Raw genomic sequence first — 21,856 nt, forward strand, 5'->3', positions numbered from 1 at the left:
TTTAGTTCTTGGATACTAGAAGGTGAGGAAACCCAATGATGTGCCAAGAGTTCCACAGTTTGTAAATCAAAGATTTTAACTCAGGCCTTCTGACTCAGACTTTTCCAGAAAAGGAGCTCTTATTTTTATGGTTATCAAAGAAAAACAAGCAAACAAAGAAACGAACTAAATTCTCTTAACCATGCTGCTTTATAAACACGGAGCGAAACAGTACAACGTGGGAGGCGGAAGCCAGGACAGCAGAACTCAACCAACTCATGCCTACTACCTGGAGATGGCACAATCATGGCTCCAAAGGAAAACACACACTTCTTCCATTAGTTTAATGGACGAGCCAAGCCTCAGTTTCCATATCCCTTGTCCTCTCTGTATAATTCATCTCTGAAGGCATTCCACTTGGGAGACCTTTATCCACTATGCCACACTTAATCGGATGCTTCCCCTGAAAATTCACAGTGCCGTGCAGCTTTTCACACCCACAGCCTTTCTGAAACATTTACCCCAGTTCCTTAAGGCCTGTTTTGTTGAAATCATTTTACAAAAATAAATCATATCAAAGTTTTTTTTAAAAAAATATTTCTAAGACTTTGCTTGCAAGACTAAATATTTTTAACACCATGGCAACATGGTCAGGACTCTGGCTAATGTATTCAGTCTTGTACCAGAGTTCATATTTAATAAACTTCTGCCATGGACGAATGGGCTGCAAAGATGCAAGGAGCTAATAAATTAGACATGGTCAATAATCATTCAACTCAGACCTTCTGGAGCTTCCTCACAGGTGATAAATGAGCCAGACTTGTCCCAGTGGATCAACTGCCCACATCTCCTGTAAGAACTACCCCCAGCTGATACCTGCTGTAGTTCTTCATCATGTTCCTCACACTGATCCTCCCAGTACTCTCCCAAGCTGATCTGGGTAGAGGAATATGATCTTTTCACTGTTTCAGCTGAGTTTCACAGAGGCTAGGAATGTGTCAAACTTAGATACCTTATCCTGTGGTCAGTAGGTGGCAGGATCAGAGCCTCCTGAATCCCTGAATTCAATGCACGGTTGAACCATAGCTATCACATGAGGGAACTGTTGTGGTTATTCCTGGGGAAGGGTTGTGTACAGAAGGTACATACATACTTAGTTTATATAATAAATACCATGCAGGCAAGGGACAGCATCTCTCCTTCTTTAGCCTGTCAGTCTCGCCTCTTCAGTGGCATGACTTTTCACCGATTTAAAATAACCATTTTGGAATTTCACTGCACAACTCTTGGCACTTTTAAATTTTTCTTTGTGGAAGCAAATGATGGTGTTCTCTTCCCTTCATTCTCTCCTTTACCTCCACCATCCAAAGTTCCATTGTTGTTACAACTGAACCTATTGTCAAAAACTGCCCCCTTCACCCACGTGCTTATCATTAAATGAAGTTGCACTTATTGGTGATTAAGTACATTATTTGTTCCGCTTATGACATTCAGGCACATGAGATGAATTAACTGAACACTTAAGAAATGGATGGACCTGGAGGGCATCATCCTGAGTGAGGTAACCTAATCACAAAGGAACTCACACAATATGTACTCACTGATAAGTGGATATTAGCCCAGAAACTTAGGATGCCCAAGATATAAGATACAATTTGCTAAAAGCATGAAACTCAAGAAGAATGAAGACCAAAGTGTGGACACTTTGCCCCTTCTTAGAATTGGGAACAAAACACCCATGGAAGGAATTACAGAGACAAAGTTTGGAGCTGAGACGAAAGGATGGAACATCTAGAGACTGCCATATCCGGGGATCCATCCCATAATCAGCTTCCAAACGCTGACACCATTGCATACACTAGCAAGATTTTGCTGAAAGGACCCAGATAGAGCTGTCTCCTGTCAGACTATGACCGGGCCTAGCAAATGCAGAAGTGGATGCTCACAGTCAGCTATTGGATGGATCACAGGGCCCCCAATGGAGCAGCTAGAGAAAGTACCCAAGGAGCTAAAGGGATCTGCAACCCTATAGGTGGAACAACAATATGAACTAACCAGTACCCCCGAGCTCGAGTCTCTAGCTGCATATGAATCAGAAGATGGCCTAGTCGGCCATCAGTGAAAAGAGAGGCCCATTGGACTTGCAAACTTCATATGCCTCAGTACAGGAGAACGACAGGGCCAACCAAGAAGTGGGAGTGGGTGGGTGAGGGAGTGGGTGGGGGAATGGGTGGGGGAGCATGTGGGGGACTTTTGGGATAGCATTGGAAATGTAAATGAAATAAATAGCCAATAAAAAAACATTTAAAAAAAAGAAAAAAAAAAAGAATATTATCCCTAATTCCACTGTTGTGACCTAGCCTGGAAGGGTTTTCCCTCTGTACCTGCCTGTGATCCTGAGTTCTTAATCTATCCTGGGGACATTTCATGTTCCTTGTCTACTGGGCCTTTGGTTTCCCATAACCAGTGCCTTCTGCCTAGTGGGCAAGCAGGTCTCTGTGAGCATTCTGAGGATGGCTGCATATGGTGATCAGAACTTACATTTCTCACAATGCTGTGGGTCTTTCCTTATGTCTGACTGATAGTAGAGTGGGCGCAGGAATCAGCACTGGGAGAGATACTCCCCAGAATGATATCTTTCATAGCTCCCTGGCAATGGTATGATGCTTTCTACTTTGTAGGACAGTTGCAAGCTAGGCTAGTTTACTGTTTACTGAGTGCTCTTGAATAGAAAAGTTTCCCCAGTGTGCAAACAGTTTAGCTGATTTGGTGAATTAATATTTAAAATAACATATTTTTAAGCTTTCCCAAATCTTTAACCTAATTATTCTATTCCCTGAGAGTAGACAACAATGTATGCTTTTAAGTGATAAGCTGGGTGGTGGTGGTCTGTGACTTTAATCCTAGTACTCAGGTGGCAGAGGCAAGCGATTCTTTGGAGGCCAGCCTGGTCTACAGAGTGAGTTCCAGGACAGCCAGGCCTACACAGAGAAATCCTGTCTCAGAAAAACAAAGAAACAAACAAACAAGCAAATACTAAATTGTAAGTATAAAAGTCACACATTCCCTTTAAAAGAATTGAACTATGTCTACTATACCACTCTATGCCTATGTTAAAAGTTATATTATAAGCTATATATAAAATCATATGCATGATGTTTAACTATACAATGATCCTTGGGAAAATATAGAGCTATATGAATGAATTCATCTACCATTTCATACGATGATGTATTGACTATAGTTGAAATTGAGTTTCATATATGCACTTTTATATCCATTTATAATTAAGATTTTGAGGTAGAAGTTTCTAGGTTTGCACAAACAGAGACCTGACCAGTAGCCCTGGGCTAACCTGGTTGGCACATAAAATAAGGACCCAAGAACTAAAATGCCTATAATTGGATGGGACTCAGAACGTGGCTCAGTCTGCAAAATGCTCACCACACAAACAAGGGGACCTTAATGCAATAACTAGCACCCAGGTGAAAAAAGCCAAGCACAGAGACTAGACAGGCCTAAGCCAGATGGGGGCCTAATGCTGAGAGGGGAAGTGGACACAAGGCCTCATCCCTAACTCAGCAGTTCTCCCCAGTTGACAACTACTCACAAAGGAAAAACTAGTTTTCTCCCAGAAGTCAGTAGTTGTACAAACTCACCTTAGGCAGGCCCCATACCTGGAAGTAGATGCCTACACAAACCAAACTCAGTTGTATGTTTGGAGAGTTCTGTTTTTGCCTTGCTATACTTTCTTTTGGCAGTTTCTTCTGTTTTACCCTAGGGATTTTTTGCTTTTATATTAAAGTTTCCTATTTTGTTTTTATGGGTTTTCTCTGTGTGCAAGGGTGTAAGTCTCAGAGTCTATGTGCTTCTTGTGCTTTTTCTTTGGCTCTTTTGTTTCCTTGCTTTGACCTTTCCTGGTTTGTATTATTATTACCATCATCATCATCATCAACTTTATTTTCTAGATACCTGTTTATATTCTGATGAGAGACAGAAACGGTTGTATTTGGGTGGGTGAGAGGGAAGGATCTGGAAGGAGTTGGGGGTGGGGGGAAGGGAACATTAGAATCAGGATATACTATATTTTTTTAAATCTTATTTTGATTGAGAAAAGTTCGTAGCTGTGATGAAAGGATGGACCATTTAGAGACTGCTGTATCCAGGGATCCGTCCCATAATCAGCTTCTAAACGCTGACACCATTGCATACACTAGTAAGATCTTGCTGAAAGGACCCAAATATAGCTGTCTCTTGTGAGACGATGCCGGGGCCTAGCAAACACAGGAGTGGATGTTCACAGTCAGCTATTGGATGTATCACAGGGCTCCCAATGGAGAAGCTAGAGAAAGTACCCAAGGAGCTAAAGGGATCTGCAACCCTATTGTTGGAACAACATGATGTACTAACCAGAACCCTGGAGCTCTTGTCTCTAGCTGCATACGTATCGAAAGATGGCCTAGTCGGCCATCAATGGAAAGAGAGGCCCATTGGACTTGCAAACTTTATATGCCCCAATATAGGGGAATGCCAGGGCCAAAAGAATGGGAATGGGTGGGCAGGGAAGTGGGGGGCGCTATGGGGGACTTTTGGGATAGTATTGGAAATGTAATTGAGGAAAATATGTAATAAAAATATTAAAAAAAAAAAAAAAAAAAAGAAAACACGCAAAACACATGCCTCTAAACCAGGCACTGGAAAGGAAGAGACAGAAGGGTCGTTGATGTTTGCTGCCCACTCATTCTAACCAGAATGGATATTTCCAGGCTCTGTGAGACTGTAAAGTGATAGAGGAGGACAAGTGACATTGACCTCTGGCCTCTATATTTATGTGCACACCCACATGTGTGTGCCCATGCTCACACACATACACACAATTATGAAAATAACAAAGCTAATCAATGGGGTAACTACAATTTGAATTAGCATGGAGAGATTTCCCCTTTCAATATTAAATTAAGGGTTTGTAATCGTCATTGAATGCCTGGTCTATGTGTCTCACTGAACATCTCATTTAAGAATGCCTTAGAACATTAGCACATGAAGACAAACATTTCCAGCGCAAATATTTGTAGAACAAGAACCAAAAGTAAAAAGGTCAGCATAGCCTTGCTTTTCCATAGCCATCTAAGTGTATTTCTAAATATATCTAAATGGAACATAAGAGAGTATGTTCACATATATATTCTTAAATATTTAGAGGAAAAGATACAGTCGGGAACACCATGAAGGATATATGTGTGAACTTGTAGCTCTGCCAACATCCACAAACCTGAGCATCTTGCTCTGTAGTTAACTAGGACTGACATTGTCCAGGCACAGGATGACCGTGCTAATACTGATTTGTTTTCAAGGAAAGATTTTATAAAGATCTCATTTATTATAAAGCTCGATCCTAATGAGAGGGAATGTTAAATACTTCTTTTAGCCAGAAAGGCAAAGTATTTTTATTCTTAGATAATTTTTCAAGAATGTCTGGACTTTTCAACATCTACCCAAAGAATTCCTGTCTCAGTTTCTGATTTAAAAATTAATCCAGCTTTCTTATTTCATATGCAGAATAAATTTTTCCATGACAAAATGCTATCACAGGATCACATCAAAGAAATGTGCATTGGTAGCATTGGAAGCATTCCACCCCAGATTCCAGAGACCACTAGTGTCACTTAGCTTGAACTTGAGGCTTCAAGACATCAAGGAGGATCTGCCTGTGTCCATGGATAAAATACTCAATGAAGGCCGCATGTTTCCCACAGCACCAAAATCAACCATGAGCACAAGTGCTAAGCCAGCACTGGCTACCCAGTGCCTCCTACTAGGGTCACACAGTAATGGTCATTTACCAGCAACTGTATAATTACCTTGAAAGTTAGATAGTAATTCTGTGGCAGTTTAAAAAAAAAAAAAAGGTTCCCATATGCTCATAGGGAATGGCACTATTAGGAGGTGTGGCCTTGGAGGAAGTGTGTCACTGTCTAGGTGGTCTTTGAGGTTTCAAATGTTCAAGCCAGGCTAGTGCCATTGTTTCTTCCTGTTGCCTGCAAATCTAGATCTCAAACTCTCAGATACACATCCAGCACCATGTCTACCCCTGCATTGCCATGCTTCCCACCATGATGATAATGGACTAAATGTCTAAAGCCAGCCTCAACTAAATGTTGTCCTTTGTCAAAGTTGATGTGATCATGACATCTATTCATACCAATAAAATCCTACCTAAGACAAATACCTATGCCTCATCGTCACAAACTGAACTTAATAGGTGTGTGTTTTGTAAAACACTACATGATCAGTGAAGAGAAGAAAACTGCTATTTCATTCTTTAAGCTGACAGATACTGTTATAAACAGAGTTAAATCTTATTTATTTCAAAATTTAAAGAGCTTCTAAGGGCTTCCAAAAGTCTCATGTAACACAATGGACCTATAGGATATGATTTTTAATCTTTTATGTTTATTCTTATGTGTATGGCTATCTTCCCTGCATGTATGTCTGTTCAGCTTGTGTGTGCAGAGCCACAGGAGGCCAGACGAGAGGGATGGATACCCTGAGACTGGTGTTAACACAGTTGTGAGCTGCCACATGAGTGCAGGTGAGGCCTCTGGAAGAGCAGCCAGCACTGAGCCATCTTTCCAGCCTCCATGGTATGATTTTAATATATAGCATTTTAACATTTGTTTAGTGTTCAATAAATGGCTCCACAGGTAAAGTATTTGTCACCAAGTCTGATAAGCTAAGTTTGATCCTAGGGACTTACATGGTAGAACGAAAGACCCAAGACTTTCAAGTTGTCCTCTGGCCTTAACATGTGTACTCTTGAATGCACACATGTACTCACACACACCAAAAAATGTAATTAAATTTTTGGTATTTATCCTTCCCACAGACTTTTTTAAAAACAAACAAACAAAAAAAAGAACCACACTTCACCCAACATTATTGATGCTTCTGCTTGGGGAATCCTACAAATTATAGACTCAGTTAGGTTGTGCGTGTTTATGAATGTGTGTGTGTGTGTGTGTGTGTGTGTGTGTAGGGCTGGATGTATCAGATACAATCAGAGAGAAGATCCATGCCACGATGCATTTGTTTCCAGTTTACAACACATAAGCACAAATATTGAGTGGTGTAAGACACCAAAATACATCTTATGGTTGTGCATGGTAGAAGTTGGACACACACTTTACTCTGAGCCATGCTAAAATCCAGGGTTTGGCAGGGCTATATTCCCTGCTAGCTCTAGGAAGAGTCTGATCCTTGCTTTTCCCCATTCCATGGGCTTCATACATGCCTTGGCCCACTGCCGATTTCCTCCATTGTCAAAGCCAGCAATATTGCATCCCTCTGATCATTCTTCTGTAGTTATGTTTCCCTCTGATCACAGCCAGGGAAAGCTTTCAGCTTTTAAAGATTCATTTTAAAGATTCATGTGATTAGATTAGTTCCACTTGGCCAGGCCTGAATAATCTCCCCATGTCAGCATCTGCAGAGTGAGTCCCCCTTTTCCATGTAAGGTAACATAATCATGGATTCTAGAAACTGGGTATTTTTCTTTTGAGCATTCATGGGTGGGACATTATTTCACCTACTGCATATGGGTTGGTAAGAATACCTTGAGAGTTCTGGCCAGAAGACAAGGTCAAGGTCTAAGAAAGAAAGATCACAGGCATTTGCTCAATGATTTTCTACAATGTAATAGTACTGAGGAAATTAAAACCATTGTCTGGGTAAGAAATGTGGAATAAACCAAGTATAAGTTTATCAACATCAAGACTTAGCTCTGTCCTCACGAAGGAAGAACGTTCGTCTGAGAACAAGATACTCCCCAGTCACAGCCAGCTGGCCCTTGAGTAGCAGGGGCCAATTCTATAGGTTATAGTCATGCCCCTCCTTAGAATTGGGAACAAAACACCCATGGAAGGAGTTACAGAGACAAAGTTTGGAGCTGTGACGAAAGGATGGACCATCTAGAGACTGCCATATCTAGGGATCCACCCCATAATCAGCTTCCAAACACTGACACAATTGCATACACTAGCAAGATTTTGCTGAAAGGACCCAGATATAGCTGTCTCTTGTAAGACTATGCCGTGGCCTAGCAAACACAGAAGTGGATGCTCACAGTCAACTATTGGATGGATCACAGGGCTCCCAATGGAGGAGCTAGAGAAAGTACTCAAGGAGCTAAAGGGATCTGCAACCCTATAGGTGGAACAACATTATGAACTAACCAGTACCCCGCAGCTCTTGATTCTAGCTGCATATGTATGAAAAGATGGCCTAGTCGGCCATCACTGGAAAGAGAGGCCCATTGGACACGCAAACTTTATATGCCCCAGTACAGGGGAACGCCAGGGCCAAAAAAAATGGGAATGGGTGGGTAGGGAAGTGGGGGGGGGGAGGGTATGGGGGACTTTTGGGATAGCATGGGAAATGTAATTGAGGAAAATATGTAATAAAAATATTTTTTAAAAAGGGGTGAATCTCTAATTGTCATTATCAAAGGAACTATTTATTCATTGTTTCCTATGATGTAGTGCTAAATATCCAGATTCCCAGTAAGAAAACTAAGTGGGTTTAGGTTGTTTTGTTTGTTTGTTTGTTTGTTTTGTTTTGTTTTGTTTTGTTTTTTGACAATGTCTCATTATGTGGCCCAAGCTAGACTGGAACTAGCAATTTCCCTCCCTTAGAATCCCAAGTGCTAATGTTACAATCATGAGCTTCCATACCCAGCTGAAATGAAGTATTTTAGTTAATTTCTTGTGTGTACGTGTGAGTGTGTGTTGGTTGAAATTTGAACCCAGGGCCTTTTGATGCTAGTCAAATACACACCATTATCTTATCTACCTTCTCTGCAAGTAATGTTTTATAGTTATACTACTTAATAAGACTTTATCTTCACCAAACCAGTAGATTGTATACATCTGAATCTACATCCTGAGTTATTTTCTTATTATGCTTCACTAAGCATTTATATTGAAAAATACCAAATTCAGGGCAAGGCATTCTCATTAACACTAATTTCCAACACACATTTTATGTATCTACAATCCATATATAAGGAAAAGTCTTTGCCATCTTACATGCTGAAAATGTAAAGAAGTAAGGAAATGGAAGAGTCAGCAACTGTGGGGGTGGAAGTGGAGTTTGACCATTTTCTCCTCCATGTGTGAGTCCAGAGAAGGGAAATGCACATGAAAAAGAAAATAATTCAGAAGCTCTTTTAGGGACATCTAAAGAAATGGATGCATGAAAGAAAGGGATACTGGTTAGGAGCCAGGGTGTTCAAGGTTAATAAAGAAGACCTGGGAAGTCAAGGACACATGCTGTAGGGCAGCAATGACTATGTGCTGTCTCAGACAGTGCTCATGGGCTGCATCACCCATCATTAACCAGAGGAACCGAGTTCTTCAGCTAGTGAAGGCAGTGCTGGGACATGAACATATACCTCAAGCCTTAGCCACAGGGAGGACGTGTTGAAGACCTAAGCTATATCCACAATTATATCCAGTTTCAACTATGGCTGGGTCCTTACCCGTGAGTAATTAAAGAATTACTTTAGCATGAAGGACTTCAGTTTCTTTATCTTGGGAGAAGTCAAAGATCACACTGTTTCCAAAGGACCACTATCAGGGCTAAGAGATAAGCTACATGAAAAGAATCAGAGAATAATAATCACACAATACATTTCTGTCGAGGCTATTACCCATTCCTCTATGTTTACTTCATAAAATATGGGTCTTGCCTTTCAGGAAGAATTTCATTGACTACTTCTGAGACTCACACAAGTGATATTTGTATGCCCACCAGCCCTCGGTTAAATTTACATCTTTTCCAGCAAGGTGTGGTGGATGTTACTGAACATTATTTTCTTCTAAAAGGTGGTGTCATGCCTGTCCAGAGACCTGGGGCCTGACACCACTTGAAACTTGCTAATCACATCTGGTTTAGCTTTAGACATTTTCTGGGACTTTGCCAGCAGCTACGACACTTTAATGGCTACAATAAACCTCAAAGCCTCATCAAATCTTTGCTGTATGTGTGAAAATTATGTCCTCCTCAATTAAACATTCAATCTGGGTTCACACCAAGGCCTTATGGAAAGGGAGGTGAAACTGAATGGGGACTGGAGATGAAACAGACCGCCTTGATCCTCGCCATCTCACCAGATGCTATTTAGAAGAAAAAGAAATTCATTAGAGAAGCCAGGCTCTGTGTTTTCTTTAAATATTTACTGGGTACCTTTCATGTGTTAAAAACACTGGCATCTCTAAAGATTAGCAGGGCATTTTTGTTTAAATATTCAATGTGTGTGGGGTTGGGGGTGGCGTTCCCTCCTTGGTGTTCGTGGGGCTTCATGTGTCTGGGGGATGCACAGTTTAGGGAAGGGACATAAGCCAGGTGATGCCCAGTCTCTTCTGAAAGCTGGTCTACTAGCTCCAGAAACTCCCGGAGGTCCTTGGAGTGACTGAGGGGAGTGTCAGTGGAGATGCAGAGGCCAAAGGGACACTCAGCAGCATCCCTAGACAAAGTGAGGTGCCCTGGGAAACCTTCCTGTACACTCTCTTCCCATGCCTTTGCTATTCAACATCAAGCTCCTATAGGCGAGGAGAGTCATGAGGACACCTGGGGACATAGCCCCTGACAGGAGAGGGTAAGATCAAACAGAGATCAAGTTTCTTCTCAAACATCTATGAAGGGTCAGGCCAAGGGACAGAGAGATGAGTCTATGAATTGACTCTAAGGGACAGCCTATATCTTGGATCCCTATTCTGTACTACAGAACATTTGCTGCCATCTGTGAGAGTCCCCTGCCTCCTAAGGCTACCCCTGAAGAAGTACAGAGGAGACTCCATGTTATGGCTTACCTATTCTGTTTTATTACAATATGTATCGAGTTGGTATCAGAGATAAAGATAAAGCTGTCGGGTCCTTACAAAAGAATCCAAAGGTCACATATAAGATCCCTGCAGGAAGGGTCCACTTGGTTGAATTCATTCCCTCAGTACCATCAACAGTGCGAGTGGGTGTGGGTAAGAATCAGAATGCTCCTTTAAAAATAATTTACAATGTTAAGAACATAAACTTGTAACCACCATCCATACTTGAACAAGTTTTATTTCCAAAGTAGAAATAAATAACTCCCCTGCTCCTATGGGCACAATGACCCCACTTTGTCTCCATGGACAGGCCGGTCTCAAACTGAAGAGCGGAGGACTGAAGCACTCTTTCACAATAAACATTTTTTAATGTTTATTTTATGGTTTAGTACAAAGATATTCCTGGTTGAAGCTCTTCATTTCCTCACACTTTACTTCTGGCACCTGGAGGGTGGCGGGGGTGTGTGTGCTCTATTTCCACATTAACACACTCCCTAGAGTCTCCACTGGTTCCCAACAGTGCCAAGGCTAGTATTTATATTCCTGGACAAAAAGATGTCTCCACCTTGAAAACACAGGACATAAGAGATGCCAAAGGAAAATCCCTGCCCAAGAGGCACATACTTTCACCTTCTAAAAAGAAAGCAAAGGAAAGAAAAGAAAGGAAAAAAAGAAAAAGCAGCTTTCAGGTTTTTGGATTCCATCATTTAAAATGCACATTTAACTGAAATAGAACATTTAATGTGGGCTTTTTCATCATTAGAGTTGTATCAAAAATAAATCTAGAGTTATGGTACATATGCACATGTGACAAGAACATCTTTCTATATCCATATGTGTGTATGATGTGTGTTTATATGCATATACATATGTGTGTGTGTGCATGTGTATGTATAGTAAAACAAGCTTAGAACATATATGATGTGTTATTTAATAGGTCTGATCAAAACAGAAGACACGTGCCTCTGTCTACAGATAATTTCCCTAAATCTCCTCTTTCTCATCTCTAAAATGACATTAATATAGTTCCTGCTTATCATGGTTGTTCTAAGAATGATATAAGAAAATTGAATGCTTGTAACAAGCACCCATTATTATTAAAGTTGTAACCATGACTATCAGAAGAGAGAAGACATTGAGTTGGGGAAAGAGTAGGGAGGGAAAGTGCTTGCCTTGTAAGTATAAGGACTCGAGGTTGAAGCCCAGAACCTGGTTTTAAAAGCAGGTATGGTGGTGAGCACTTGTAATGCTATGACAGCCAGATGGAGGGTGAGCAGACTCCTAGGACTTGTTTGCAAACCAGTGTAGCCGACATGGTGAGTTCTTGGCCAGTGAAGGAGAGATGATGGCCCAAGGATGAAACAAAAAATTAAACCAACAAGATGAGCTATGCCCAAGAGTTGTTTACCCCACAGTTGACTGGCCTACACACACACACACACACACACAAACACACACACACTCCCATGAACAGGTGCTTGCAAACCCCTCCAAACACAAACAGGTGAGCATATGGGTGTGCTATAGCGAGACACAGAGAGATCAAATGATCAATGGCTAAATGAGAGGAATGCATATATTTACTGCATGCAAGTAGTGCCCAGAGAAGGAACGTCCATGCTGGCTGCAGGAGCCCACGAGAGATCTCCATTCCATCCACTCTGTGAGCCAGCCATCAGAGGCAACTGTTCTAAGTCGCCCTTGCAGTGATCACAACAGTCCCCATTACCTTCTAGTTGACGCTTCAGCTTCCTCAAATCCTTTAGGAGGTCTTCAAACTTGACTTGGGAGGCCAGGAAGAAATCCTGTGGTTCAGGCAGCGGGAAAACACTCTTGTCTGTTCCAGCTTCCTAAAAAACAGGGTAAGCAAGAGAGCATTCTACTTGCCATTTGGTGCTTTGGTTGACATCCCAAAACATCAGTAAGAATTAAAAAAAAAAAATTAAGCTCAGTCACACAGCTAAATAAGAATCACAGTACTGCCTTCCTAAACCAGGACCCTGTACTTTGAAGCCTTTGACTCCATTATGGTATCTTTTTGGTCTACTTGACATTGAGATTAGCTATGGTCCCCGCTTGGGCTACATTTTGATCTTACCTTAGGAGTGCAAGAAGAAACTGTCAGGTATATATATTCTAATCTGTTTCTCTCTATTCCCATGGAAAAAGACAGGGGCAACACATGAAAGTGCTTACACTGAAAGTCCCTGTTTGAGTTACCCATGCTAGCAATTAGATAACTCATCTTGGGCTGTGCCCGTGGGTGTGTGTTGGATAAGAAGGCATTGAATGGGAGATGCTACCGATTCCTTTACTTACCCTTTCTGCAGCTTAAGCTATGATGAATGTGTGCACAATCTGACTGGGGTGTGTATGCAGGGCATCTAACTGCTGTTGGCGTATTTTAGGAGGTATCTGCAGCGGGTATGGTTGGGTTATAGTTTTGAACAAGGTCCACAGCCCTATCTGATGGACGATCTGAGCTGTGAATTATCTTAAGAGACAAACACTTCAGGCATACCGAAACCTAAGGGGAGCCTTAAATATTCTCTGCAGCCTAGGCTGTTTTCGCCTGAGTTGTTTAATGTAAGCTCTATCTTGCATATCTTAGACAGTCTTCACTTGTTTCTCGCTCTGCACACACTACTTTGCCAGCTGCCCTTCACATTCCATCTTTCCTAGTGCCATTAGGAGTAACTCCAAATGCCAAAACTGCTTTACAAGGCTCTTTATGATCTGGCCCCTGTCTACAGTACCAGCTTTAGATCTACCTTCCCCCAACCTCAAGTCCTACTCCTGAGCCTTCCTGAAACAAGAGAACAAGTGAGTCTCTTGCCTCTAGGCTTTTACGTACAAAGCTGTTCTTTTTCATCTCCCTAGAATTTCCTCACGGCTCCTTATTCATACCTGTCGTTCAAGTCTTAACACAAACAGTACTTCCTCAAAGATTTCTAGGACCTCCCAAACTTGGGTGTTTCTCTCTGTTATCCAAGAGTGTCTGATCCCATCACCATAGCACTTATTGCTATTAATTTAGAATGTTTAGCTTTCGATTGTATGCCTGATGTGTCACTGGACTATAAACACATCAGTGGCAAGGACTCTGCCTTACACTTGGTAAAGTATATAATATCTGACATATCAATAAATGGTTTTGGTTGGTAGGCACCACAGCAGACAGTTCATGAAATATTGTTCTGTGAAGTCAGGAAGCTTACTATAAGACACCTATCTATCTATCTATCTATCTATCTATCTATCTATATATATATATATATATATACACATCATATATGTGTGTGTGTGTATTTAGCTTTTGAGAATTTCATACATGTATAAGGTATATTTGATCAAATCTACTCCCCATTCCTATGCTCCTTAAAAATTTCCCCTTTCCCCTAAAACCTCTTTTCTCTTCCAACTTGTCATGTTTTCTTTTAAGAATACTGAGTCCACTTAGCACTGTCTTGTATGCAAAAGCATGTAGGATCATCTACTAGAGCATGGATGGGCTCCCAGTGGCTTCATCCCTGAAGAAGTGGCTTGTCAGTAAAGGGTGGTACTTTTTGAGCTCCTTCACCATCCACAATGGGATTTGGACTGTCTTAATCTTGAGCAGGTCTTCTGCATGTAGTGTGATATAGAAGTTCTGCTTAGAGCTGACTGCTCCACAGTACCAGATGTGTAGCTTGTGACTATGTTTTCCTATAGTTTCAGGAGTTGCCTAGACCCTTGTCCTTTCTCTAAGTCAGCAATTCTCAACCTGTGGGTCACAACCCCTCTGGGGATTGAATGACCCTTTCACAGGCGTTGATTAAGACCATCAGAAAACACAGATATTTATGATTTATAACTGTAGCAAAAGTACAGTTATGAAGTAGCATTATAAATAATTCTATGGCTGGGATCAGCACAACATGAAAAACTGTATTAAAGGGTCACAACATTAGGAAGGTTGAGAACCACTACTCTAGGTCTTTCAGGTTCATTTGGATGTTTGGGGAAGGTGGCTCTCCATATTTTACCAGTACTTAATCTATCCATATTTCTCAATCTTCCTATACTTATTTTTATACTTTAAAAACAGCTGGAACATTGTGAATGTCAAGTCTGAATGAGAAGTGAAAGCCATCTGAGGCGCTCACGGAGACCCACACTGGAGGAATCCTGCTATAGTACTTCCTAAGCTGTGTGCCTGACTCAACTACGGCTTGTTTTTCCTGTAAGGTGGAAAAAGAGAAAAGACTGGTGATGAGTCAGCCTGGTAAGGGGTCTTGTCAAAGCATAGGGAGTTGACAAGGTGTCATCTCTGCATTGTTTCCTTCAGTCTACATGGACCTATACTTGGATCCAATGCCAGGCAGAAGGAGCAGGAAGATGAAGGGACTCACCTTTCCTCAGGCCACTGCTCATCATCACTGGCCACAAAGGAAAAAAAAACATCACTTCTTCTGCCCAAGGGAAAAGGAGCTTCATAAGTCACACAACTCCACACTGCCCTGGAGTGCACTGTGTTCTACAGTGAACCCCGAGGGCACTGCACAAATGTGGACCGGGCTTAATCTATATCTGCAACTATTCTTATGAGATTTTGCTCTATACAGGCAATTCCATTGCATCTTGCATTCATCAACCATCATATACCATAGACTAATCCCAGCATCTCTTTGGAGAACAAATAGATCACTGGATAGAGGTAAATCTGACCTTGCCCATCTGGAATTTAAAATGTCACCTGCCAGTATTCCTCAGGGTAATTCTGCTCTGTAGGTATCTGCTGTCAGAACCCGGAGTATGCTCAGGACATGCCTGCTGCTGCTAAGTTTCTTGAAGCTCAACATATCTCTCTCAATCCCAAAAAACAAAACAAAATAAAACCACCTACTTCCTCACACCCAGTTCTTTACATCTGCCAGTGCTGATGATGTTTGCATTAATAATATGTGGCTCGTGTTTACTGGACACCACCGAGGTAGACACTAGAAAGTCAGCAGGGGGGGCTGGTGCGATGGCTCAATGGGTAAGAGCACCCGACTGCTCTTCCGAAGGTGCAGAGTTCAAGTCCCAGCAACCACATGGTGGCTCACAACCATCCGTAACGAGATCTGGCGCCCTCTTCTGGAGTGTCTGAAGACAGCTACAGTGTACTTACATATAATAAATAAATAAATCTTAAAAAAAAAAAAAAAAAAAAAAAGAAAGTCAGCAGGGAATTCTACCTCTCAAAGGAGCAGTGTCTAGATCACTGGCAACTTTACACTATCCACAGAACAAGCAAAAGCAATCACTGGAGACCTTTAAAGAATCTTCACCCAGGCTTCCAAACTGAGTGCTTCGAAGATTTCCTTTAAGGATCAGGATGCAAGAAAATGCTTATGGAAGGAGAGCAATGAAAGAGTAACTGATGATTGAGTTTATTGCAGTTTCCACGTTTCCAAATGCACATTCATCATGCATAGTAATTGAAGTCAAACAGAATCATAGCCCTAACATCCCAAAATAATAAGGAAATGCATTACTATATACCATTCCAGGATTTGGGGGGATTTAGTGTTAAATTTTCATATATACGACTGGCTGGTTTTGTATGTCAACTTGACACAAGCTGGACTTATCACAGAGAAAGGAGCCTCCCATGAAGATCCATGAGATCCAGCTGTAAGGCATTTTCTCAATTAGTGATCATGGGTGGGAAGGCCCATTGTAGGTGGTGCCATCCCTGGGCTGATAGTTCTGGGTTCTCTAAGAAAGCAAGCTGAGCAAGCCAGGGGAAGCAAGCCAGTAAGTAACATCCCTCAATGGCCTCTGCATCAGCTCCTGCTTCCTGACCTGCTTGAGTTCCAGTTCTGACTTCCTTGATGATGAACAGCAATATGGGAAGTATAAGTTGAATAAACGCTTTCCTCCCGAACTTGCTTCTTGGTCATGATGTTTGCACAGGAATAGAAACCCTGACTAACACACACACACACACACACACACACACACACACATTTGAAACACATACATATAATTTTTCCTTGTTGGTTTTTTTTTTTTTTTTTTGAGTCAGGGTTTCTCTGTGTAGCCCTGACTGTCGTGCAATTCACTTTGTAGACCAAACTGGCCTGGAACTCAGAGGTCCACCTGCCTCTGTCTCCCTGCTGGGATTAAAGGTGTGTGCCCTTCTTCATGCATGCATGCATACAGTTTAGAAGCAGACAGAAATATTCTCCAGGGCTACTCTACTGTGTCTTAAACATTTTCAATAGCAGTATGCTATTCTATTCGATGATTCTAACCTGATTCTGTTGACTTCATTGTTATCCACTGGATACCTACAAAAAACTCAGAACTTTACTATTACTAATTACCATAAACAGAACAGTACTGTGAGTCTTCAGTTACAGACCTTAGATGTATACATATTTTCAGACCTTTTGATGCAGGGATGCTGAAATCTTGTGGGTACATATATATCAATTAAGAAAAGGTGTCCCCTGTAAGACTGCTGGATCCTGTTGTTTTTAATTCCTCGACAAGCACCCATAATGTGATTTACATAGTACCTGTACCATTTTACATTCTCAGAAACTGTGGTCAAGGGTTCTAAAACGTCCCTAACCTTGGCAACACTTTTTTTTTTTAATTCTAGAGTGACTGTCCTAATGGATATGTTAGCACATCTCACCATGGCTGTGGCTACTAATTATTGATGCTGGACATTTTCAGTGCACATGTTGATCATTACTGTGGTATTTATTTATGTAAAATTATACCATTTCTTCACATGGCTCTTACACTTTCCAGAAAAGTCCATAATATGTCATTGTGAGCTTTTTCCCTAAGACCTCCAAATAGGTTATTTCCCGAGGGGAATATTAACAGGAAAAACAAAATTCATAACAACATGAGTCAGGAAGCTAGAGGGATGGCCCGGGATTAAGAGCATTCGGTGCTCTTGCAGAGGACCTGGATCTACTTGCCACTATCAGCACAGCAGCTCACAACAGCCCGTAACTCTGGATCCAGTGGGCTGATGCGGATGCCATTTTCTGGCCACTGCAGGTGCACATATGTACGTGCTACACTTATACACAGGCAGGCAAACCATCTATCTATCTATCTATCTATCTCTATACCTATACCTATACCTATACCTATACCTATACCTATACCTATACCTATATCTATATAATGAAAATAAATAAATCTTAAAACAAAAGACTTGAGACAAAGATAGTTCCGGCCCAGGTGGACATCAGAGTCTCAGGTCTTGATTCACTTTAAGTGGCGATCCATTTCTATTCGAATATAAACATTGTATTGGAGAAACACATAGAAGACTATGAGACGCTCTAGGGCAGCATTCCTCAAGCTGTGGGTCGTGACCCCTTCAGGCGTAGAACAACACTCTTAACAGGAGTCACATATCACATATCCTGCATATCAGATATTTCCATCGCAATTCATAATGGTAGCAAAACTCGAGTTAGGAAGTAGCAGTGAAATAATGTTATGGTTGGGGGTCAGTACAACACCACGAAGAACTGCATTAAAGGGCCACATTAGGAAGGTTGGGAACTGCTGGTCTAGAGGGAACTGCCGAGCGCCAGGGAGATCTAGAGATAGGAAATGAGGTGGGATGCACAGGAATTCTCTGGGAGAGCAGCTTTAATGCTTCCATGAACCGGGGTAAGCAGGAAAGCAAAGCAGAGTGACCCTGGAAACGACTTGGCTGGCAGGCAGCAAATGGTGACTGAGGAGTGTCCCTCTCCATAGCTGGGTGACTAACAATCACTAAAACCTTGACGGAAAGAAGGGAGCAGTTAAGTGGGGTGCAACAAGCCTGGCTGTGGATACACAGACTGAGTACAGATACACTCACCAGGCAGGGTGGGGGGGAAGTATTAAAGAGTTCACGAGCACCGTAGCCGTCTGCTAGACAGAATTAGACCCTAGAACAAGGCGCTGGGATCTTGGCTTTACCTTGTTTCTCCCTCAATTGTTTTTTTTTTTTTTTTTTTTTTTAAACCAACTCCCAACAGCCCTTCGTTCTTCATAAAATGAGAACTCTCTGTTCTTAGTTCAAAAAGAAGGAATATGCCAGGCGTGGTGACACACGCCTTTAATCCCAGCACTTGGGAGGCAGAGGCAGGCGGATTTCTGAGTTCAAGGCCAGCCTGGTCTACAGAGCGAGTTCCAGGAAATCCAGGACTATACAGAGAAACCCTGTCTCAAAGCAAACAAACAAACAAACAAACAAACAAACAAACAAACAAAAAAGGAATAAAGGGGAAAATTGTGTTCAGAAATAGTCTCATAGAAGTGCTTAATTCTAATTTAAATATAGTCTAAGCAGAGAGAATGTTCTTGTTTTGTTTCATTTTAAATTTGGAATCTCTAACTTGTTCCCAGATGCATTGTTGGTTGAATTTTTGTTTTAGGGGGTTTGATGTGGTTAATTCTAGCACTCAGAGGCAGGCAGAGTAAGTTCAAGTACTGTCTGATCTACATAGTGAGTTTTGGGACAGCCGGGGATTTTTATAGTGAGACTTTGTCCCCCAAACAAACTAACCAATAAGAATAAGTAGGCTGGAGAGATAGCTCCGCAGTTGTGAGAGTTCACTGCTCTTGTAGAGCATCCGGGCTTGATTTCCAGCATCAATGTAGCAGCTCACAATTGCAGTTATAGGGGATCTGACACCTCTTCTGGCCTCTGCAGCCTCCTGCACATATGTGGCACACATAAACTCACACATGCAAACATGTATATGCATGAAAATATGAACAAATAGATAAATAAGTCATTTTTCTTTAAAAAAAAAATAAAGAAGAATGACAGTGTTTTCAAGATTTCCTCAATGTTGTTCAGTATCTAGGCAACTCCTGAATGGATCTAGAGTTCAGAAAAGTCCCCAATCTGGTCACGGGGCCATGAGGGGGTCTTTCTGAAGCTTCGTTCTAAGGTAGCTTGATATGCAGCAGCCTAGGGTCTTTCAGACACTTCCTCTTCTAAAACCCTGAGGTACCCTTCATCTTCACTGGGGGCTCTCAGATACGGTGTTGTACTGGAGAAAAAGCCATCCCTCCATATATAGCCAGTATCCAATTTCTGAATGATAGCAATACATTGGAGGTGAAAACCCACTGACAGTTGTCCCAGTGCCATTTCCTACCTGATCATAGTATCGCAGGTAGTACTTCACAACATAGTCCACCAGGTTCATCCCATTGTCCTAGGTTTTAAAGAGAAACTCAAATGACAGCTGTTCACAGAAGACCCTGCACGCTTCCCAGTTTAGAGCCGAGATCCCAGTTCTCCACATTGAACATTTATGAGACTAAGTCATATTTCTGTTATAGACTGACCAGATTTTCCTTCCTCCTAGTTTAATCCATTTTTAAAAAGGCCAGCTATAAAAATAAATGATACTACATCATCTTTTGTGAGGGGAAAAATAATAAAACAAGACAGGTAATCCAGGAGACAATCTCTGAGACAATTGCAGAGACCAATGTACAAACAAATAAACAAGCAAACAAACAAAAAATCCATTGCCCAATATTTCTTGGCAAGCTGCCAAGACAGGAGGGGGTGGTAAATGCTGAAGGGAGCTATGTATTAGAAGAGAAAACCATCCCTTCCTTCCAACTTCTCAGAAAATGTGTGCTCTTAATGGCGTGAAAAAACAATCAGGACCAGCTTAAAAGGGAAGCCAAGCTACTTTATGACCCTGGAAGGCCAGGGGGAGCCAGCCCTCCCACAAGGCAGCCTTTGTGTCCTGTTCACAGGGGTCTAATTCTAATTTGCCTGTGTATTTCCCTTCCCTGCCCCCCCTTCCCCCCATGGGACGCCCAGATATGGGCTGGTTGTTTCTAAAAAGGTGGCTCTGCGGGGGTGTGGAGCCAAATGATAATCAGGCTCAGAAAGTTGACAGGAGACCCCAGCCCCAATTGTTGTAGGCAAAAGAATAATTCAAATACTAGGCTCACCAGTGTCTGCCACTCAAGAATGAGTAAATTACAAGTGGCCAATACTAAAGCCAAACAGATTCTAGCCTCAGCCCCAGCAGGATGACTGCTGCAGTATGCTTTTTTATCTTGTATTGCAGTAGTGGCTCAACACCTAATCACTTACACTACGGCTAAAATAACAAATGGATCTTATCACTGAACACATGGTCTGATCTGAAAAACCTACCATTTTCAAGTCAAAAGAAAGTGCAGAAGGGAAAAACAAACCTACATGCTTTCAGATAAACAATTACCACAGGAGGAAAGGTAAGAGAAATGGATCAGTCTGTAATATTTGGTTTTAAATTATAGGTTCAGAAGAAAAATAACCATAGCACATAGACAGTCAGTAAGAAAAGCAAATAAATACCCGACTCTTGACGTCTTTGAGCTTGGGCAGAATTTCTAAACTATATCCATCTGCTTGCCCTCGTGTCCTGTTTCCTCCATTCATATAGTTTCCAAAAGCCAGAATCAGAGCTAAGATATCCTTCACACTCTTCATGTGCAACAAGCCCTGCATTGGCAAACACCAGAGATTATGGTCTGAACTACAAACACAGTCATATTTGCTCCACAGCTAACCCTCATTAAAGTAACCAAATCCTGGTAAGTGGCTTGTTATTAGTTGTATCAACAGTTGGCAAATACAAGATACATTTCACTACAGCAGTATCTTGTGGGGTGGTGTATGTCACAAACAGCCACAATTTCCTACTTGTGCAACAAAGTTATAAGCAGGGTAAGATCTTATAATGATGAGGGCTGATTCTTTTTCATTGCAGGTAGTTTTAATCTTTAGAAAGTACTTATAGGTTAATAACAGACAGTGTAGTTAATCTTTGATAACTTCTACAGTTGAAAGAGGTCAAGTATCTTTTCAGGATACCTTTTGGGACCACAGACTTAAATACAAAAAGTATATTCAAATTTAGGTTAGATGCAGTAGCAAGAGTGAGTGTAGTCCTCAGAGATGAATTATGGTAATGCACTTTAAGGTC

At 41.5% G+C, this 21,856-nt stretch overlaps 1 protein-coding gene across 5 annotated transcripts in view; it reads right to left on the reverse strand.

Moving 5' to 3' along the window:
* The window catches only part of Fmn1 (formin 1), a 368,942-nt gene that overhangs the window by 96,223 nt on the left and 250,863 nt on the right, over positions 1–21,856 (reverse strand). For all 5 annotated transcript variants that reach the window (XM_085834577.1, XM_029474561.2, XM_085834578.1 and 2 more), the window contains 3 exons: positions 21,226–21,372; positions 20,018–20,077; positions 12,589–12,709 (listed from right to left, as the gene is read on the reverse strand). In XM_085834577.1, the coding sequence (XP_085690703.1) occupies positions 12,589–12,709; positions 20,018–20,077; positions 21,226–21,372 (328 nt within the window). The remainder of the gene's footprint in view (positions 1–12,588; positions 12,710–20,017; positions 20,078–21,225; positions 21,373–21,856) is intronic.

Source organism: Mus caroli, unplaced genomic scaffold (genome assembly GCF_978045245.1).
Source record: "Mus caroli unplaced genomic scaffold, Mus_caroli_1 scaffold_2, whole genome shotgun sequence".
NCBI classification, from domain to species: Eukaryota; Metazoa; Chordata; class Mammalia; order Rodentia; family Muridae; genus Mus; species Mus caroli.